We start from the raw sequence: 14257 nt of genomic DNA, 5'->3' as shown, positions 1-14257 counted from the left end.
AGAAGTCTTTTACAACAACCTCCAAATTAAAACACTTACTTCTCAGTCCAACTGATATGTACCCATCCATAAAATAAAATTAGGAGAGAACACACACTCTCCACCAGGAATTTTGGTAGATTTTCCAAGTTGAAACTCAAAATGAATGAAACTTGAATATCAGGAAACTAACTCTGTAGGGGAGTTGTCTCCTTTTACATCCTGGGCCCCACCACATCTCCCCTTTCCTTTTCATGTTGAGTTTCCTGAAGGTGATGTAGGTACTCCTGCTTTGTGAACTTCCTCAGATCCCGAGAACTTACTTTGCTCCTTTTCCCTTCTGACTTTCATCACCTTCACTCAGGCACTTCAATAAAGGCAGGCTTCAAAGAAAATGAACCTAACCAAATTTAAATCTGAGAGCCTGTGTTTTTCTCTTTCGCTTTTCTGAACCTTTCCCGTAGCAGATGTGACCAGTGATAGTAGCTCATTGGGCCTAGTTCCAGAGGCCTAGTGTGGACTGTCTAACAGCCTGACCACCTTCATCTCCCCAGCTGATTACGTGCAATACCTGTTAGCTGGACTAAAAGAAGACCCCTTTGGGCCACCGTTGTGTGGTTTTGTGAACTTTTTCATTTTAGTCAGAAATAATAATTATGCTCTTTTATCGCCTGAAAGAAAAGACGTTAAGAAGGAGTTTACCACAGTTTAGTTGATATCCATGGTTTGAAGGATGGAATTCCACTATAGACCATGGATTTTCATGACAGATTCTTTACTGTTCTAGGATGAAGAGGAAGAAATCAAGCAAGAAATTAACATGTTGAAGAAATATTCTCATCACCGGAATATTGCTACATACTATGGTGCTTTTATCAAAAAGAATCCTCCAGGCATGGATGACCAACTTTGGGTAAGTCGTTTCTTTTATTATGGGAAGAACATTCAGTGCCAAATGGACCCATTTCTCCATTATCATTACTAGACTTGATTAAGTACCTTCAAATATGAAACCGTTTGCCTCATGGTTTCCAAAATATTGTGTTTTTGAGGTTTTTTTTTTCCCATTTTCGTGAACACCATTTCATCTTTTCAATATCTTTAAATCCTCTATCCTTTAATACAGACCATCCCCAAAGATGGTTGTTAATTCTGTTTTTTTTAACCCATTACTAATCAATACTTCTTTATTGCATTTAATTATATTTTAGGTACCATGCTATTTACTGTTTATGAATTATATAACTTATTTCAATTCATTGAGGTAAATAGCATTCTAATTTCTTACATGATAAAACTATAGTTTATGGGGAGGATAAACTGTTTTAAGTCTGTGTAGCTAGCAGTGGGGGCGGTTGGATCTAACTATGGAATTCTTTATCCTCTCTATGACTAAAATGTGGATAATTCTGAAATATAAATTACAATTTGATAAGTAAGGGAATTCATAACCCACTTGAATCAAATGTATGAAATATGATATGTCAAGAGCTGTGTAATGTTTTGAACAACTAATAATAAAAAAAAATTTTTTGATAAGTAAAATACCTAGCATAGTAGTGTCTGATCCCACTGTAGGGATTCTGCAAATGTTTCCTCTCCTGCATCCCCAGTCCACTTAGCTAAGTACCCTAGTCCTGGATCTTTGAGAGTCTATAAGAGAGCTCTGATTGACAGGCCCACCAATAAGAATTTCAACAGGTTTGGTACCAGAACCACTACTTCTTGTTGCTGCTCTGCCTGGTCCACATCATCTTCTTCTCACCTTCCTCATTTCCGTCACAGGAAATGTTATTCATTTAGCCCTTCAGCTGACTTGAAAAGCCATCGTGGTGGTTTGACTTTCCCTTTCCAGTTTTATAATCACTCCTTCTAGTAGGGGACTTTTGGTGGAAGCCTAGACTGTGCTGCAGCTTTCTACTTAATCTACTTCCCTGTCTTAAATTTCAGTTCATCGCACATGATGCTATTAGATTAGTGACTCTAAAACACCCTTTTACACACTTCCTGTCTTGCTCATCTTCCAGAGGTCTTGGTATGAACCTAACACACAAAATTCATTGAATTATCATGTGCCTACTAAAAGCCTGTGCTAAACCCTGTGGCTCCAGTGGTGACTATTTTTTTTTTTTAAAGAGAGAGAGAAAGAGAGAGAGAGAGAGAGAGAGAGAGAGAGAGAGAGAGAGAGAGAGAATTTTTTTTAATATTTACTTTTTAGTTTTTGGTGGACACAACATCTTTATTTTATTTGTATGTGGTGCTGAGGATCGAACCCAGCGCCTCTCGCATGCAAGGCAAGCGCGCTACTGCTTGAGCCACATCCCCAGCCCCCAGTGGTGACTATTTCATGGATAATTCTTAAAGGTCTCAGACTTGGATAGAAGTTACCTATGGCATTTGCAATGTGGCTGAGAAGACCAAGATTTTCATGTCATTTGGTATTGAATACTCCACCTTTGGAAGTGAAAAGAGCTGCTGAGACATTTTGTTTTTTCCCTGTAAGAGTCATCTCCAAATTTAAAATTCAAAACAAAACAAAACACAACTTTGGAATGAACACATTTGTTTTGTGTAATCACTGATTTTATAAAATATTTTATGTGATTTCTGAAAAGGTTACATTAGATTTTAATTATGGCCTCTAAATGCAAGAAGATATGGATGTGAAGATTAAAAATGTAAAAGTAGCAAGAGAAAATGAATTTATAAATTTATAAAAATAAATTTCTAAAGTGAGATCAATGACAACAAAAAAATTTTGATGGATTTGACGATGAGCATTTTAAAAAATTTCCCATTACCTAAAAATAAAAATGCAAATAACTAATTTAGGAAAAATATTTATTTCAAATACAGTGAGTAAAGAATTTAATAGCTTTCAGAGATGAAGAATTTTCACAAATCAAAAGAAAAAATAGGAAACTACTCAGAGAAAGATTGAGTTAAGGACAAGGCAGCAACTAAAAAAGTAAGAAATGTCAGTTACCAAAAAATATGTTTTTAAAATGTTATTGTTACTAATAATATAAATGTAATAGAAATGAAGGTTTGATAACCATGTTTACCTTGTACATTGCAATTATTTTTATTTTGTTGTTGTTTTTTAATTTTTATTTATTTTTTTTTAGTCATACAGGACAGCAGAATGTATTTTGACATATAATACATACATGGAATGTACATACATCAATCATATTGTCTATTCTATTCTGCTGCCCTTCCTATCCTCCCTACTTCTCCCCTCCTCTCCCATTCTTTCTCTCTATCCAATCTAATGTGACACACTTTTTTTTTCTTTTTCTCATTACAACATCATGTATGTATTCTGTATAACAATGAGGTTCTCCTTCCATCTTCTGTGCAACTCCCCTTCTCCCTCTTTTTCCCTCCCACCTCTCTTCCCTATTTAGTGGTAGTCTTCTTCTTATGCTCTTGCAATTATTTTTAAATGAACACAAATACACACTGCTTATGGATATGGATATTGGTACAACTTAACTCAAGTGCAACTGAGCACACACAGATGCACACAGACACAACACATACATGCACATATGTATGCATACAGACATGCAGATATTTGGAGATAGAAATGTCTTTAAAGAATGTGTTTGGACTGGGGCTGTGGCTCAGTGGTAGAGCACTCACCTAGCATGTACGAGGCGCTGGGTTTGATCCTCAGCACCACATAAAAATAAACAAAATAAAGGTATTCTGTCCAATTACAACTAAAAATCATTAAAAAGAAAGTGGTTTACTTTTGAACCAGTTTTCCACCTACAAAAATGCATTCTAAATAAATATTGGTGACATACAAAGTTGAATGAACAAGTTAACCAATAAGAAATCATTTAAGAGACATGATGCAAGGAATTAATTGATGAAGATCTATATTTATAAATGGATGATTATTCACAATTTTCTAAATACAAAAGAAAAAGGAAAATACCATATTGACATAGTTGAGATGTCTGAAATAATACTGATGGTTTGGAAAAATATTTACTCCTGGATAGTAACTTCATTAATTTAATTTTTAAAACATTGTCTCTTTCTTGTCTACTTTTTTTCTGGTTTTTCTCATGAAGATGGTATCTAAACCACTTCCTGCTTCTCTCTCTCTCTCTTTTTTTTTTTTTCGTGCTTCTTGTTGGGCTGTCCTCACTCCTCACAATGACAGTCAGATCTCTGAGAATATGGACTGTGCCTTTTGCATCTTTGCATCCTCCTTAGCACTTGGGAAATACAGAGCAATATTCTGTTGAAAAAAAACCCATTTATCAATGGAAGTGATATTGCTGCTACAGGTACTTTCAAGAACAGGTTCCCGTAGGCCTGCAGGTTTAACTGTTTATAACGAGGTGGCATTAGTTGGAATGTCTTTGTGTTCCTAAAGGATTTCTATATTGTCAAGAATCTACCAGTTTAGGGGCTGGGTTTGTGGCTCAGTGGTGGAATGCTTGCCTAACATGTGTGAGGCCATGGGTTTGATCCTTGGCACCACATAAAAATGAATAAATAAAATAAAAGTATAAAAATGTTGTATCTGTTTAAAAAAAAAAGGAATCCTCCAGTTTAGTCGTAATCCCATATTGCCATGAGTTGTAGGAGATGACACATAGAAAATGATAGTTATTTTTCCCCAATTCATTACCAGCACCATGGAGGATCCCTTATACTTCCTCCTAATCAACAGTTCAAGGGAAACCACTATCTTGAGGGTTTTTTGTTGTTGTTCTTGTTGTTTTTCAGTGCTAGGGTTTGAAGGAAACCAGGGCCTCACACATGGTAGGCAAGTGCTCTACCACTGATGTATGCCCCAGTCCCTATCCTGCCCTACTGCTGGTTTTATTGAAGTATAATTGACAAACAAAAATTGCATTATGTTGGCAAGGATGTGGAGAAAAGGGAATCCTTGCACATTGCTGGTGGGAATGTAAATTAGTATAGTCTTTATGGAAATATGATGTCTCAACTACTGGCCATCCCTCAGTATATGGGGGTCCCTCAAAACGTTAGAAATAGAACTGCCAGATCATCTAGCAGTTCCACTCTGGTTTATAGCCAAAAGAAATGAAATCAGTATGTCCAAGAGACATCTGCACACCTGTGTTCATTGGAGCATTGTAGACAACAGACAGAGAATGATAGCTATTTTTATGCTATCTGTAGAAAGCATTTTCATTTGGTCAGGACTGTAGTTCCAAATTAAAAAAAAAAAAAAAGATTGCTTTGGGACCACCTTCCAACTTATCATCTGAAGCAGTGCAGCTGTTTTTAGATGAGTCACTTCTAACCATTAATTCCATTCCTTTTGTGAGTTGGGCCAAGAAAGATAGTTGATTTTCTTGGATATTGTTTTATTCAGCTTTCTTCGCTGCTGTGATTAATGGACCCGGCCAAAACATTGTAGAGGAGGAAGAGTTTATTTGGAGGCTTATGTTTTTAAAGGTCTCAATCCATAGACAGCAGGCTCCATTCCTCAGGGCTCGAGGTGAGGTAGAGAAGATCATGGTGGAAGAGTAGCAGAGGGAAACAGTGCACATATAGATCAGAAAGCAGAACGAAAGAGAATCCACTCTTCCCATGGAGATGGCTTTGATTGCTGGGAACCAAGAGTCTGGAAGTGAATATGTTCATGCACAGGGCTGTTCTGACCATCTCTGCTAGCAATTGTCCAGTAGTTTCTGTACCACTACAGATGAGATAAAAGCTAGGAACAGCCTCATAGAGGCAAGAAAGTCCTTTTTTTTTTTTCTGGTTGCACTTCTGTGTGATAACAGACTAAGGAGTAATTTTGAAATAGCAAAGGCAGTGTAGAAACATAATAGGAAATTAATATCAGATTACAAATTTGATGGGAATTTGGTTACAGAGTATGATAGTGTGTATTATTACAATTCAGAACTCACTGGAATTTGGGTTTTCTGTGACTGAGGACAGTGGTGCATAATATTTATCACCTTATTATCAATATGCCAAGGATTATGTTTGCTAACATTGTCATATTATTTCATTAGATCTTTGTAGCCACTCTACAAATGCATGATTATTATCTCCACTCTACAAATGAAGAAGTGAGGCTCAGAGAAGTTAGGAAGTTTTCCCAAGCCCAGAGCTTGTCAGTGATGGAGCCAGTGTGTAGCTAACCCCAGCTGTCTGATGTCAGAATCAAGCCCTTAAACCCTACATTTTTCTCCTTTCGATTTCATAAAAGATGGTTTTGAAATCAAAGGTTGGTGTTGAATGGAATTGAAGCTTTTTGTATAAATAAACTTGTTTTAACTTCACTTTTAATCTTCATTCCTCAGTTTCCCTGCCATTCAAAGAGGGTAGTAGGACCTGTTAGCTATTACTGCTAAGACTGCTGTATAGTCTAAGAAATACATTATGAGAATTACATTAAACCTTTTGAGAATCTTTCAACAAATAATTGCAAAGGTCACAGTTAGTTGACTCTTTGGACTATTAGTATTTTGTTAGGATTATGTTGATATAAAAATATTATTATGGATCATATATATGGAGACATAGTTTATGCCACTAAGACCAGTGCTTTCTAACATTTATTCCCTGTGTTCAGTCTACATAAAATACTCCCCAGATATTTCTTTGGCTGTGACTGGGGGACAGAAGTTTGCAATATCTCTCCAGCCAATGTATGTGCTATTTCAGGTGTCTGATTGAAATATAATCTGTGTGAATTCTATCAGTCTCACCGTGGAGATAAACTCTTGTTTAGTACCAGCTCTTTGTAGAAACACAACTACTTCTGATAATGGCCAAGTGATTCTCCTTTATCAACTGCTCAGGGCCTGATCCGGAAATCAAAAAAAGAGAGCTCTTTCAATAAAGATTCTGATCTCTGAGAAACAAGTCAAACTCTGACACACAACATTACCATCTCATTCTGCTGATCTCAGGGCAGGGAGGCTGTCCTGTTTTGCTGTATGCCCATCAGATAGCAGGAGTGAGGAGTACTATCAATTAAATGGACTAATTTCTCTAAAATGAAAGCACAAAATCTACTTTCTTTTGCTTTCTCTTTTGAAACCACCAAAACAATCACAGGCCATAATGTCTTATAAAAGCAAATACATTTCTAATTAGTTTCCTAAATACACAGTGATCAAAATATCACAGGTTATTACAGTGTAATGGTTCAATATGCCTTTAACTATATTGTAATGCTCCAGTCTTGCAGAACAGGAGTCAGGAAATTATATTGTATGCTTTTGAGAAATGTTCTAGCAGTTAGCTGCAACCTAGCCTGAGAATCCAGAGACCTGTTTTCTAGCCTTGGCACAGGCAAGTGTCTCTGGCATTTGGTTTTTACCTGATAAAAATGATGATTTTGTTAGCCAGGCATGGTGGTGCATGCCTGTAATTCCAGCTTCTCGGGAGGCTGAGGCAGGAGGATCATGAGTTCAAAGCCAGCCTCAGCACTAAAGCAAAGGTGCTAAGCAACTCAGTGAGACCCTGTCTTTAAATAAAATACAAAATAGGATTGGGGATGTGGCTCAGTGAGTGGTGGAGGGTCCCTGAGTTCAATCCTCAGTACCAAAGATAGATAGATAGATGATAGATAGATAGATAGATAGATAGATAGATAAAATAATAATGTTGGACTAGGTCTGAGTTGGCAAACTGGTACACAGAGGCTAAATATGTTTAGTTTGGTTCACAGAAGGTAATAGTGTTTTAATTATGCCAACATTAGAAAAATTGAGCAGTTTCACACAAAAGTCTGGATTTCTTGAAAAGTTTGAAAAATCAAATGATCTAAAAATATTGGTCCTGAAATCCTAAATAGCAGCAATATGTTAGAACAGTCTGCCAGCTGCTAGTAGGACACATGCCACTCCACTTTGTACCAGAGGCCCCATCAGTCTCTTGTCTCCCCTTCATCCTCAACCTCACGCTCTTGCAGTACTTGCACAGGCTTGTGTAAGACCATCCAGAAAAGCCACCGAGATGAACTAAGATGTGAACTCATTTCAAACCCAAATAGAGACCCTTTCTAGAATCTGCATTGCCATTGGCCAGAACCCCCAAACTGAAATCTGCCATAGTTTAGATTTAAATTGCTGTGGCATTTGGCTTGGCAGAAACCACGCCTACTTCATTTTTGATTGTTTTACAATCTAAAAGTAAGGGGCTACAGGTAACACTATTAAAAATTCGACCACCAGAGCCTTTGAATAGTTAAATTTTCTCTTAGTTCTATGTACCAGAAATGAGATTTTCCCTTTTAAAAAAAAATGTTTTTAATCAGTGATCTTCTCTTTTATGAGTGAAGAACTCCCTTCATAGGTAGAAGCTAGGTCACTCGTCTGGAGAAGTGTTTGAATCTCATTATTTGTGAATAGAAGATTTCTAAAGTTTGAATTTAGTCAATACAGGAGTGCCTGAAATGGTAGGAAGAATAATTATAAACAATCTGCCAGGTGTCGCAGTTGCATGACCTACAGAGACAAAACATAAGATGCCCAGATATCAACAGATTTTATGCTACACCTAAATTAATGGATGATTCCTTGACAATAATGAGACAACCAATTCCTTCTTCTACCCAAAAAGAACTCCATTAGAATTGTGTTTAAATTGCTTTTCATCTTAGCAAAAGGACTTCATGTATGTCCCAAGTTATTTTGCTAATGGTCTAAGTAAAACTTCTAGTTCCTTTTTCAGGTTAATTTTCAGCTAATGTTCCTATTTACACTGAGCACGCCTCAAAATTCTTCACTACCAAGATGCTTATTCCCAAATGCTCTAAGGCGAGTATTTCTCTTTTCCTTTTCTTTTTCTTTTTTTTTTTTTTTTAAAGTACTAGGGAGTGAATGCAGGGGCACTCAACTGCTAAGCTACACCCCTGCTCCTTTTTATTTTGAGACAGGGTCTCACTACGTTGCTTGGGGTCTCACTAAGTTGCTTGGGGCTGGCTTTGAACTTGTGATGCACCTAACTCAACCTCCCGAGTCTCTGGGATTACAGTTGGTATGTGCCAGCACGCCTGGCTTCTCTTCTCCTATTTTTAACTTGTCTGAAAACTTACTCCTTCTCACCCCAAATTCTTCTATTTGGTTGTAACATTCTGAGATACAGAATTGTACCATTTCTTACTTCCTGAAGGTTAGCTTCTACAGTTGGGCTTGTGGACATAATGGACATTAATGATTTACTCCTCCCAACAACAATTCTGCAGAAGATCACGCATGCCTACTGTGAAATTCGAGTCCCAGCATAGCTAATTTCTCCAGCATTTCCTTGAATGTTCTCATGCTGAGTCTGAGCTGGCTGTCTGTTCAACATGAGCAGCTATTGAGCATGAGTGGGAGGGTGCCCTTTGGACAGGCTCTGGTTGCTCAAAATACAAAATGGGCTCAGTATATTCAAAGTGCCTTTGTCATTCTCAAAGTATAAAGTTATTCATTGTCCAGAAGACTTATTGACCAAGTTTGAGACACTTCACAACCATGGGACTCATTTTCTTATCTTTGCAAAACTTAGAATTGGTACTTCAAGCATTCTCTTTTCAAGTCTAAAAATAAAATACAGAAACCAAAAGAGCCCCCCCCATTACATGCTAATTTCAAAATGATAGCAAAAGGCTGTTGAGGTTGCTTTTCAAATTTGAAATGCTTAACAGTCTTACTTTACTTTAGTTGGTCAGTTGAATGATAAATGTATTCATGTGTGGACCAACCTATTTTTGTTTTATGTTCCTATATACATATTTTTTATATTGTGAGACTTAAACTGCTTTTGGTGAATGAAGCAGCTCTTCTCTAACAAAGTTACAGAATGTGGGTTTGGTTTACACCTTCATAAATCATGCAGATGAGAGCCATGGCTGTTCTAACCACACATGTTAAAAAAATATCTTGTGTCTCACTGAGGTTTCTGGACTTTCAAGGTCAGTACCCTGATCATTTGCAGAGTTGTGAATCCTTGGAAAATTTTTTTCCCACCCTTTTTTCTTTTTTCTTTCTTTCTTTCTTTCTTTCTTTTTTTTTTTTTTTTTTTGTTAGCAGGGATTAAACCAAGAGGTGCTTAACCACTGAGTCACATCCCCAGCCCTTTCTAGTTTTTATTTTGAAGCAGTTTCACTAAGTTGCTGAGGCTGGCCTTGAACTTGTGATCCTCCTGTCTTAGTCTCCTGAGCCACTGGGATTGCAGATGTGTACCACATACTTTCCCATCCTTTTTTAGGGTGTCTCTTCACCTGCTTGGTTCATTTTACGAAGCCCTTCATCTGCCTGCTCCCCTTTCTTACCTCTTGCTCCTACACCTCCTTTTACTATTAAAGAGAGGTATCTGTTAATAGTTATTTATTCTGTGGGTGACTGACCAGTGACATTGGGGCAGGGGGCAGGGGAGGATAATGAGTTCTTTTCACTGTATTCAGGGTTAGTACACACCATTTTAAAAATACTATCTTAGGGCTTTGTTTCAGGAACTAAAAACCGATTAACTAGAAAGTGAGCAAATCCTTTAGGGACCTCAGAAATCACCCTAGCTTCTGAGAATTAACCTTTTTAAAAATTTTCAGGGGTTTCTGGGGTTGGAAAAGGAAGGCTCTAAATGACCTCATCTGGTGATTCTGTTCCACAGGCCCTTGTCTGTGTCTTGGGAAGGAGGTGAGTTTAGGGTGATCTTGGTGCTTCTGACACTGCTCTGGGATCAACTGAGGCTGGAGCCTCTTTCATCAGTTGTCAACCTGGGGGTGGGAGCGCACCAGAGGGTGTAATAAGTGCCTCCCAACCTCTGAGAGAAAAATCTCACACTTGTCAGAAATGTGAGACAGCTGACAAAAATATGTAACAATCGACCATGCAAATGGTGAAATATGTCAAAACTCTGTTTCAAAAACTTAGTCTCTTTTTATTTATATAGGAATGACTATTCATGTCCACCTCATGCAGGAATCCTCATTTCTGATCCTTTGATGGTGCTGCATTGAGCTCTTTTCAGAATACATGCTCCAGGCCAGGCCCAGCATGCCTGAGCACGTTTCTTTCCCAACTTCAACTTCACCTTCCTTCTTTCCTTCCGGTGGCAAGCATGTTAATTTGTTTCTGACCCATTATTTGTTTAGTTGGTATTGAATGGGAGTTTCAAATGGAAGAGTGCTTTTCATCTCTCCTTCCCCGACTTGCATTACCATCACCTTCCAAACCGAAAGATCCACTGTCCTCATATGTATTATTGTGTCTTCTTGCTGTGATAAAAACTTTTAAAACCGTGCCATGTGTCCTTGGTACTCTTTTCTTAATAGAAGTTTTAGGAACATATGTGCCTGATACCCTTTCAGCATCTCTCACTCTGACTCTTCACCAATCCCAGAAATGGGCCTTGAGGACTTATCGATGTCCCCCTCCAAGTCAGAAATTCCTCCTTCTTGCCTTTTACAATACAAACCAAACAATGGAAAAATGCTCACGCCTGTAATCCCGGCGGCTTGGGAGGCTGAGACAGGAGGGTCTGTGTTCAAAGCCAGCCTCAGCAAGGGTGAAGCGGTAAGCAACTTTGTGAGACCCTGTCTCTAAATAAAATACAGATCAGGGATGGGGATATGATTCAGTAGTCGAGTGCCCCTGAGTTGAATCCCTGGTACCTCCCCCCAGCCCAAAAAAGAAAAAGAAAAGTAATAGATATATTTTGAGATTTCTGGCCATGAGAAATTTTATATCAATACACTCAAGAAATGCTCACATCAAGCCTATAAAGTTGATGCTTTTATTTTGTATTTTAGCATAGTGGTGATGGGTGGTTAGGGAACCTGCCCAAAGTCTCAAAGCTGGTAATTTAGAAAGCAGTATGCTTTATAACTGTGTTAGCTGATTAATGAGTATATACTATGCATAATGCTGTAGACCATAACAATGTCCGCTTCCAAAAAAATAAAGGAATTAAGAGAAGGAGACTAGAAAGACAACAGTTTTGTAACGATTAAGTGGTAAATCATTTCACCCAGTCCTTGGCACATGGTAAATTCTCAGCAAACGTTAACAAATATGTTTGTTCCAGCATAAACTCTTTGAGAACTTTCTTTGAGGAGAATATTAATGATCCATCATGTCTTCCTTGTGAGATGTGAAGTTATTGACTTATTGCTGCTGGGCTTGGCATGTGGAGCCCTGTCTCTGTTTATTAATGTGATGAGGTTGCTTGTGGGGAGGCCTCCCCACTGTGTGGTGGCAGTAATTATCAGTATTGCTGTGTGGCTGCAGGAACCCCTTGCTACCAAGTGCTGGTTTCTTTCTTTCTTAAAAAAAAAAAAAAATCCCATTACATAATTTAACAATCATTTTGTTCCACTGTGAGATGAAAAGAATTCAGCAGCCTTCAGCTGGAGCTGAATGGAGAAGCAAATTATAGAAATCACTGACATTAGTGCCTGGCTAGAGTAGAATTGTTTCCTACTGAAGACTTGAAAGTATTTTGTCCAATCTAATTTTGAAAGACTAGAGTCACTGGGCTTCCACTGCTTTCCCTGGGAACTACAATTATGTGGCCTAATGCAGCACAGTCCCAGGACAGTGTCTCCAGCTGATCCCGGAGCAGTGGACACAGTCATGGGAGGTCTGGTCGCTTGGTTTTTTCAAAATGAGATTGATTGAAAGAAAAGGCACAAGTGTTTTGTTCACTTGAGAAAATATTTCTTTCCATTCTCCACAAGGACGTTTCTTTGGACTGTTCTGCTGGCATTGAATTGTAGTCAGCTACATAATGGTTTTTGTTGAACTTGGTTTTATGGAGGATCCCCCCCAAAATCACATATCTAGAGCAGTGTGATGAACACTTTTCCACCAGTGGCTAATCCCACTCTATCTACAAATTCATCAAATTCCCCCTCTTCTAGGATTAATTTGAAACATATTTATAATTTTTTTTAAAAATTCTGATAAAATACACATGACACCATATTTACCTAAATTTTAATCATTTTGAAGTGTACAATTCAGTGGCATTCAGTATATTCACAATGTGGAACAATCCATTATTATTATTTGGTTCCAGAATTTTCCATCATCCTAAAAGAAAACTGTATTCATTAATCAGTCACTCCTGTTTTCCCCACCCAGTACCTGGAAGCCACTAATCTGCTCTCTCTCTTCATGGATTTGCCTATTTTGGATATTTCATATAAATGGAATATATATATATATATATATATATATATATATATATATATATATTCTTTTTCTGGCTGCTTTCACTTTCACTTAGCATAATGTTTTCTTGATTCATCCATGATGTATCCTCTATCGAGACTTCATCCATTACATGGATATACCACTTTTTGTTTGTTCATCTGTTGATGGATATTTTGGTTATTTCCAACTTTTATCTATTGTGAATAGCACTACTTTGGACATTCTTATTCAGGTTTTTTAAAAACATCTGTTTTCAGTGTTTGGGGTATACATCTAGAAGTAGAATTACTGAGTTCTTTATATCAATTCTGTGTTCATCTCATTGAGGGTCTCATGAACTGCTGGCCACAGTGACTACACCATGTTACAGTGCCTTCAGCAATGGATGAAGATTCTGATTTCCCTACATTTTTAAAAATCATAGTCATCCTCATGGGTATAAAGTGACACTTCCCTATGGTTTTAATGTGTATTTTCCTAATGACCAATGATGTTCAACAGCTTTTCATGTGATTATTAGCCATTTTTTGGTTATCCTTCTTTAGAGAGATGTTAAGTCTTTTGCCCATTAAATTGAATTTCTTTTCTTCTCATTGTTGAGTTGTAAATGTTCTTTATATATTCTGGATACTAGGCCCTTGCAGGTAAACAATTTGTAAATATATTTATATTCTATCAGTTATCCCTTCACTTTCTTAATAAAGTGCCCTTTAATGCACAATAGTGTATAATTTTGATGAAATCAATATTTTTTTTCTTTTGTCACTAGTGAATTGTTGCAATGTCTAAGAAACCATTGAAAGGTTTCAAGAAGAGTCATTGAAAGGATTCAAGAAGAAAGGTCCCTGAGAATTTTTTTTTTTCTCTTAAAAGTTTAATAGTTTTAGCTCTTACATTTAGGTCTCTAATGCTAAAAACAAACAAACAATCAAAAATTTAGGTCTTTGATTATTTTTGAGTTAACATTTTTGCATATGGTGGGAGGTAAAGGTCGAACACCATTGTTCTACATGTGGATATCCAGTTGAGTTGTCCCACCATCATTTGTAGAAGAAACTGTGATACACTTTTATCCATAAGTATGTCTGCATATTTCTTTAAAAGATAAGAACATTTTT

At 37.3% G+C, this 14257-nt stretch overlaps 1 protein-coding gene across 2 annotated transcripts in view; it reads left to right on the top strand.

The window, feature by feature from the left end:
- Positions 1-14257, top strand: part of Tnik (TRAF2 and NCK interacting kinase) — a 380291-nt gene that overhangs the window by 235117 nt on the left and 130917 nt on the right. For both annotated transcript variants that reach the window (XM_026394975.2, XM_026394974.2), the window contains exon 4: positions 767-892. In XM_026394975.2, the coding sequence (XP_026250760.2) occupies positions 767-892 (126 nt within the window). The remainder of the gene's footprint in view (positions 1-766; positions 893-14257) is intronic.

The sequence above is a fragment of the Urocitellus parryii genome, chromosome 2 (assembly GCF_045843805.1).
Source record: "Urocitellus parryii isolate mUroPar1 chromosome 2, mUroPar1.hap1, whole genome shotgun sequence".
Lineage (NCBI taxonomy): Eukaryota > Metazoa > Chordata > Mammalia > Rodentia > Sciuridae > Urocitellus > Urocitellus parryii.
The sequence above is the reverse complement of the archived record's forward strand: the minus strand, read 5'-3'. Positions and strand labels throughout refer to the sequence as shown.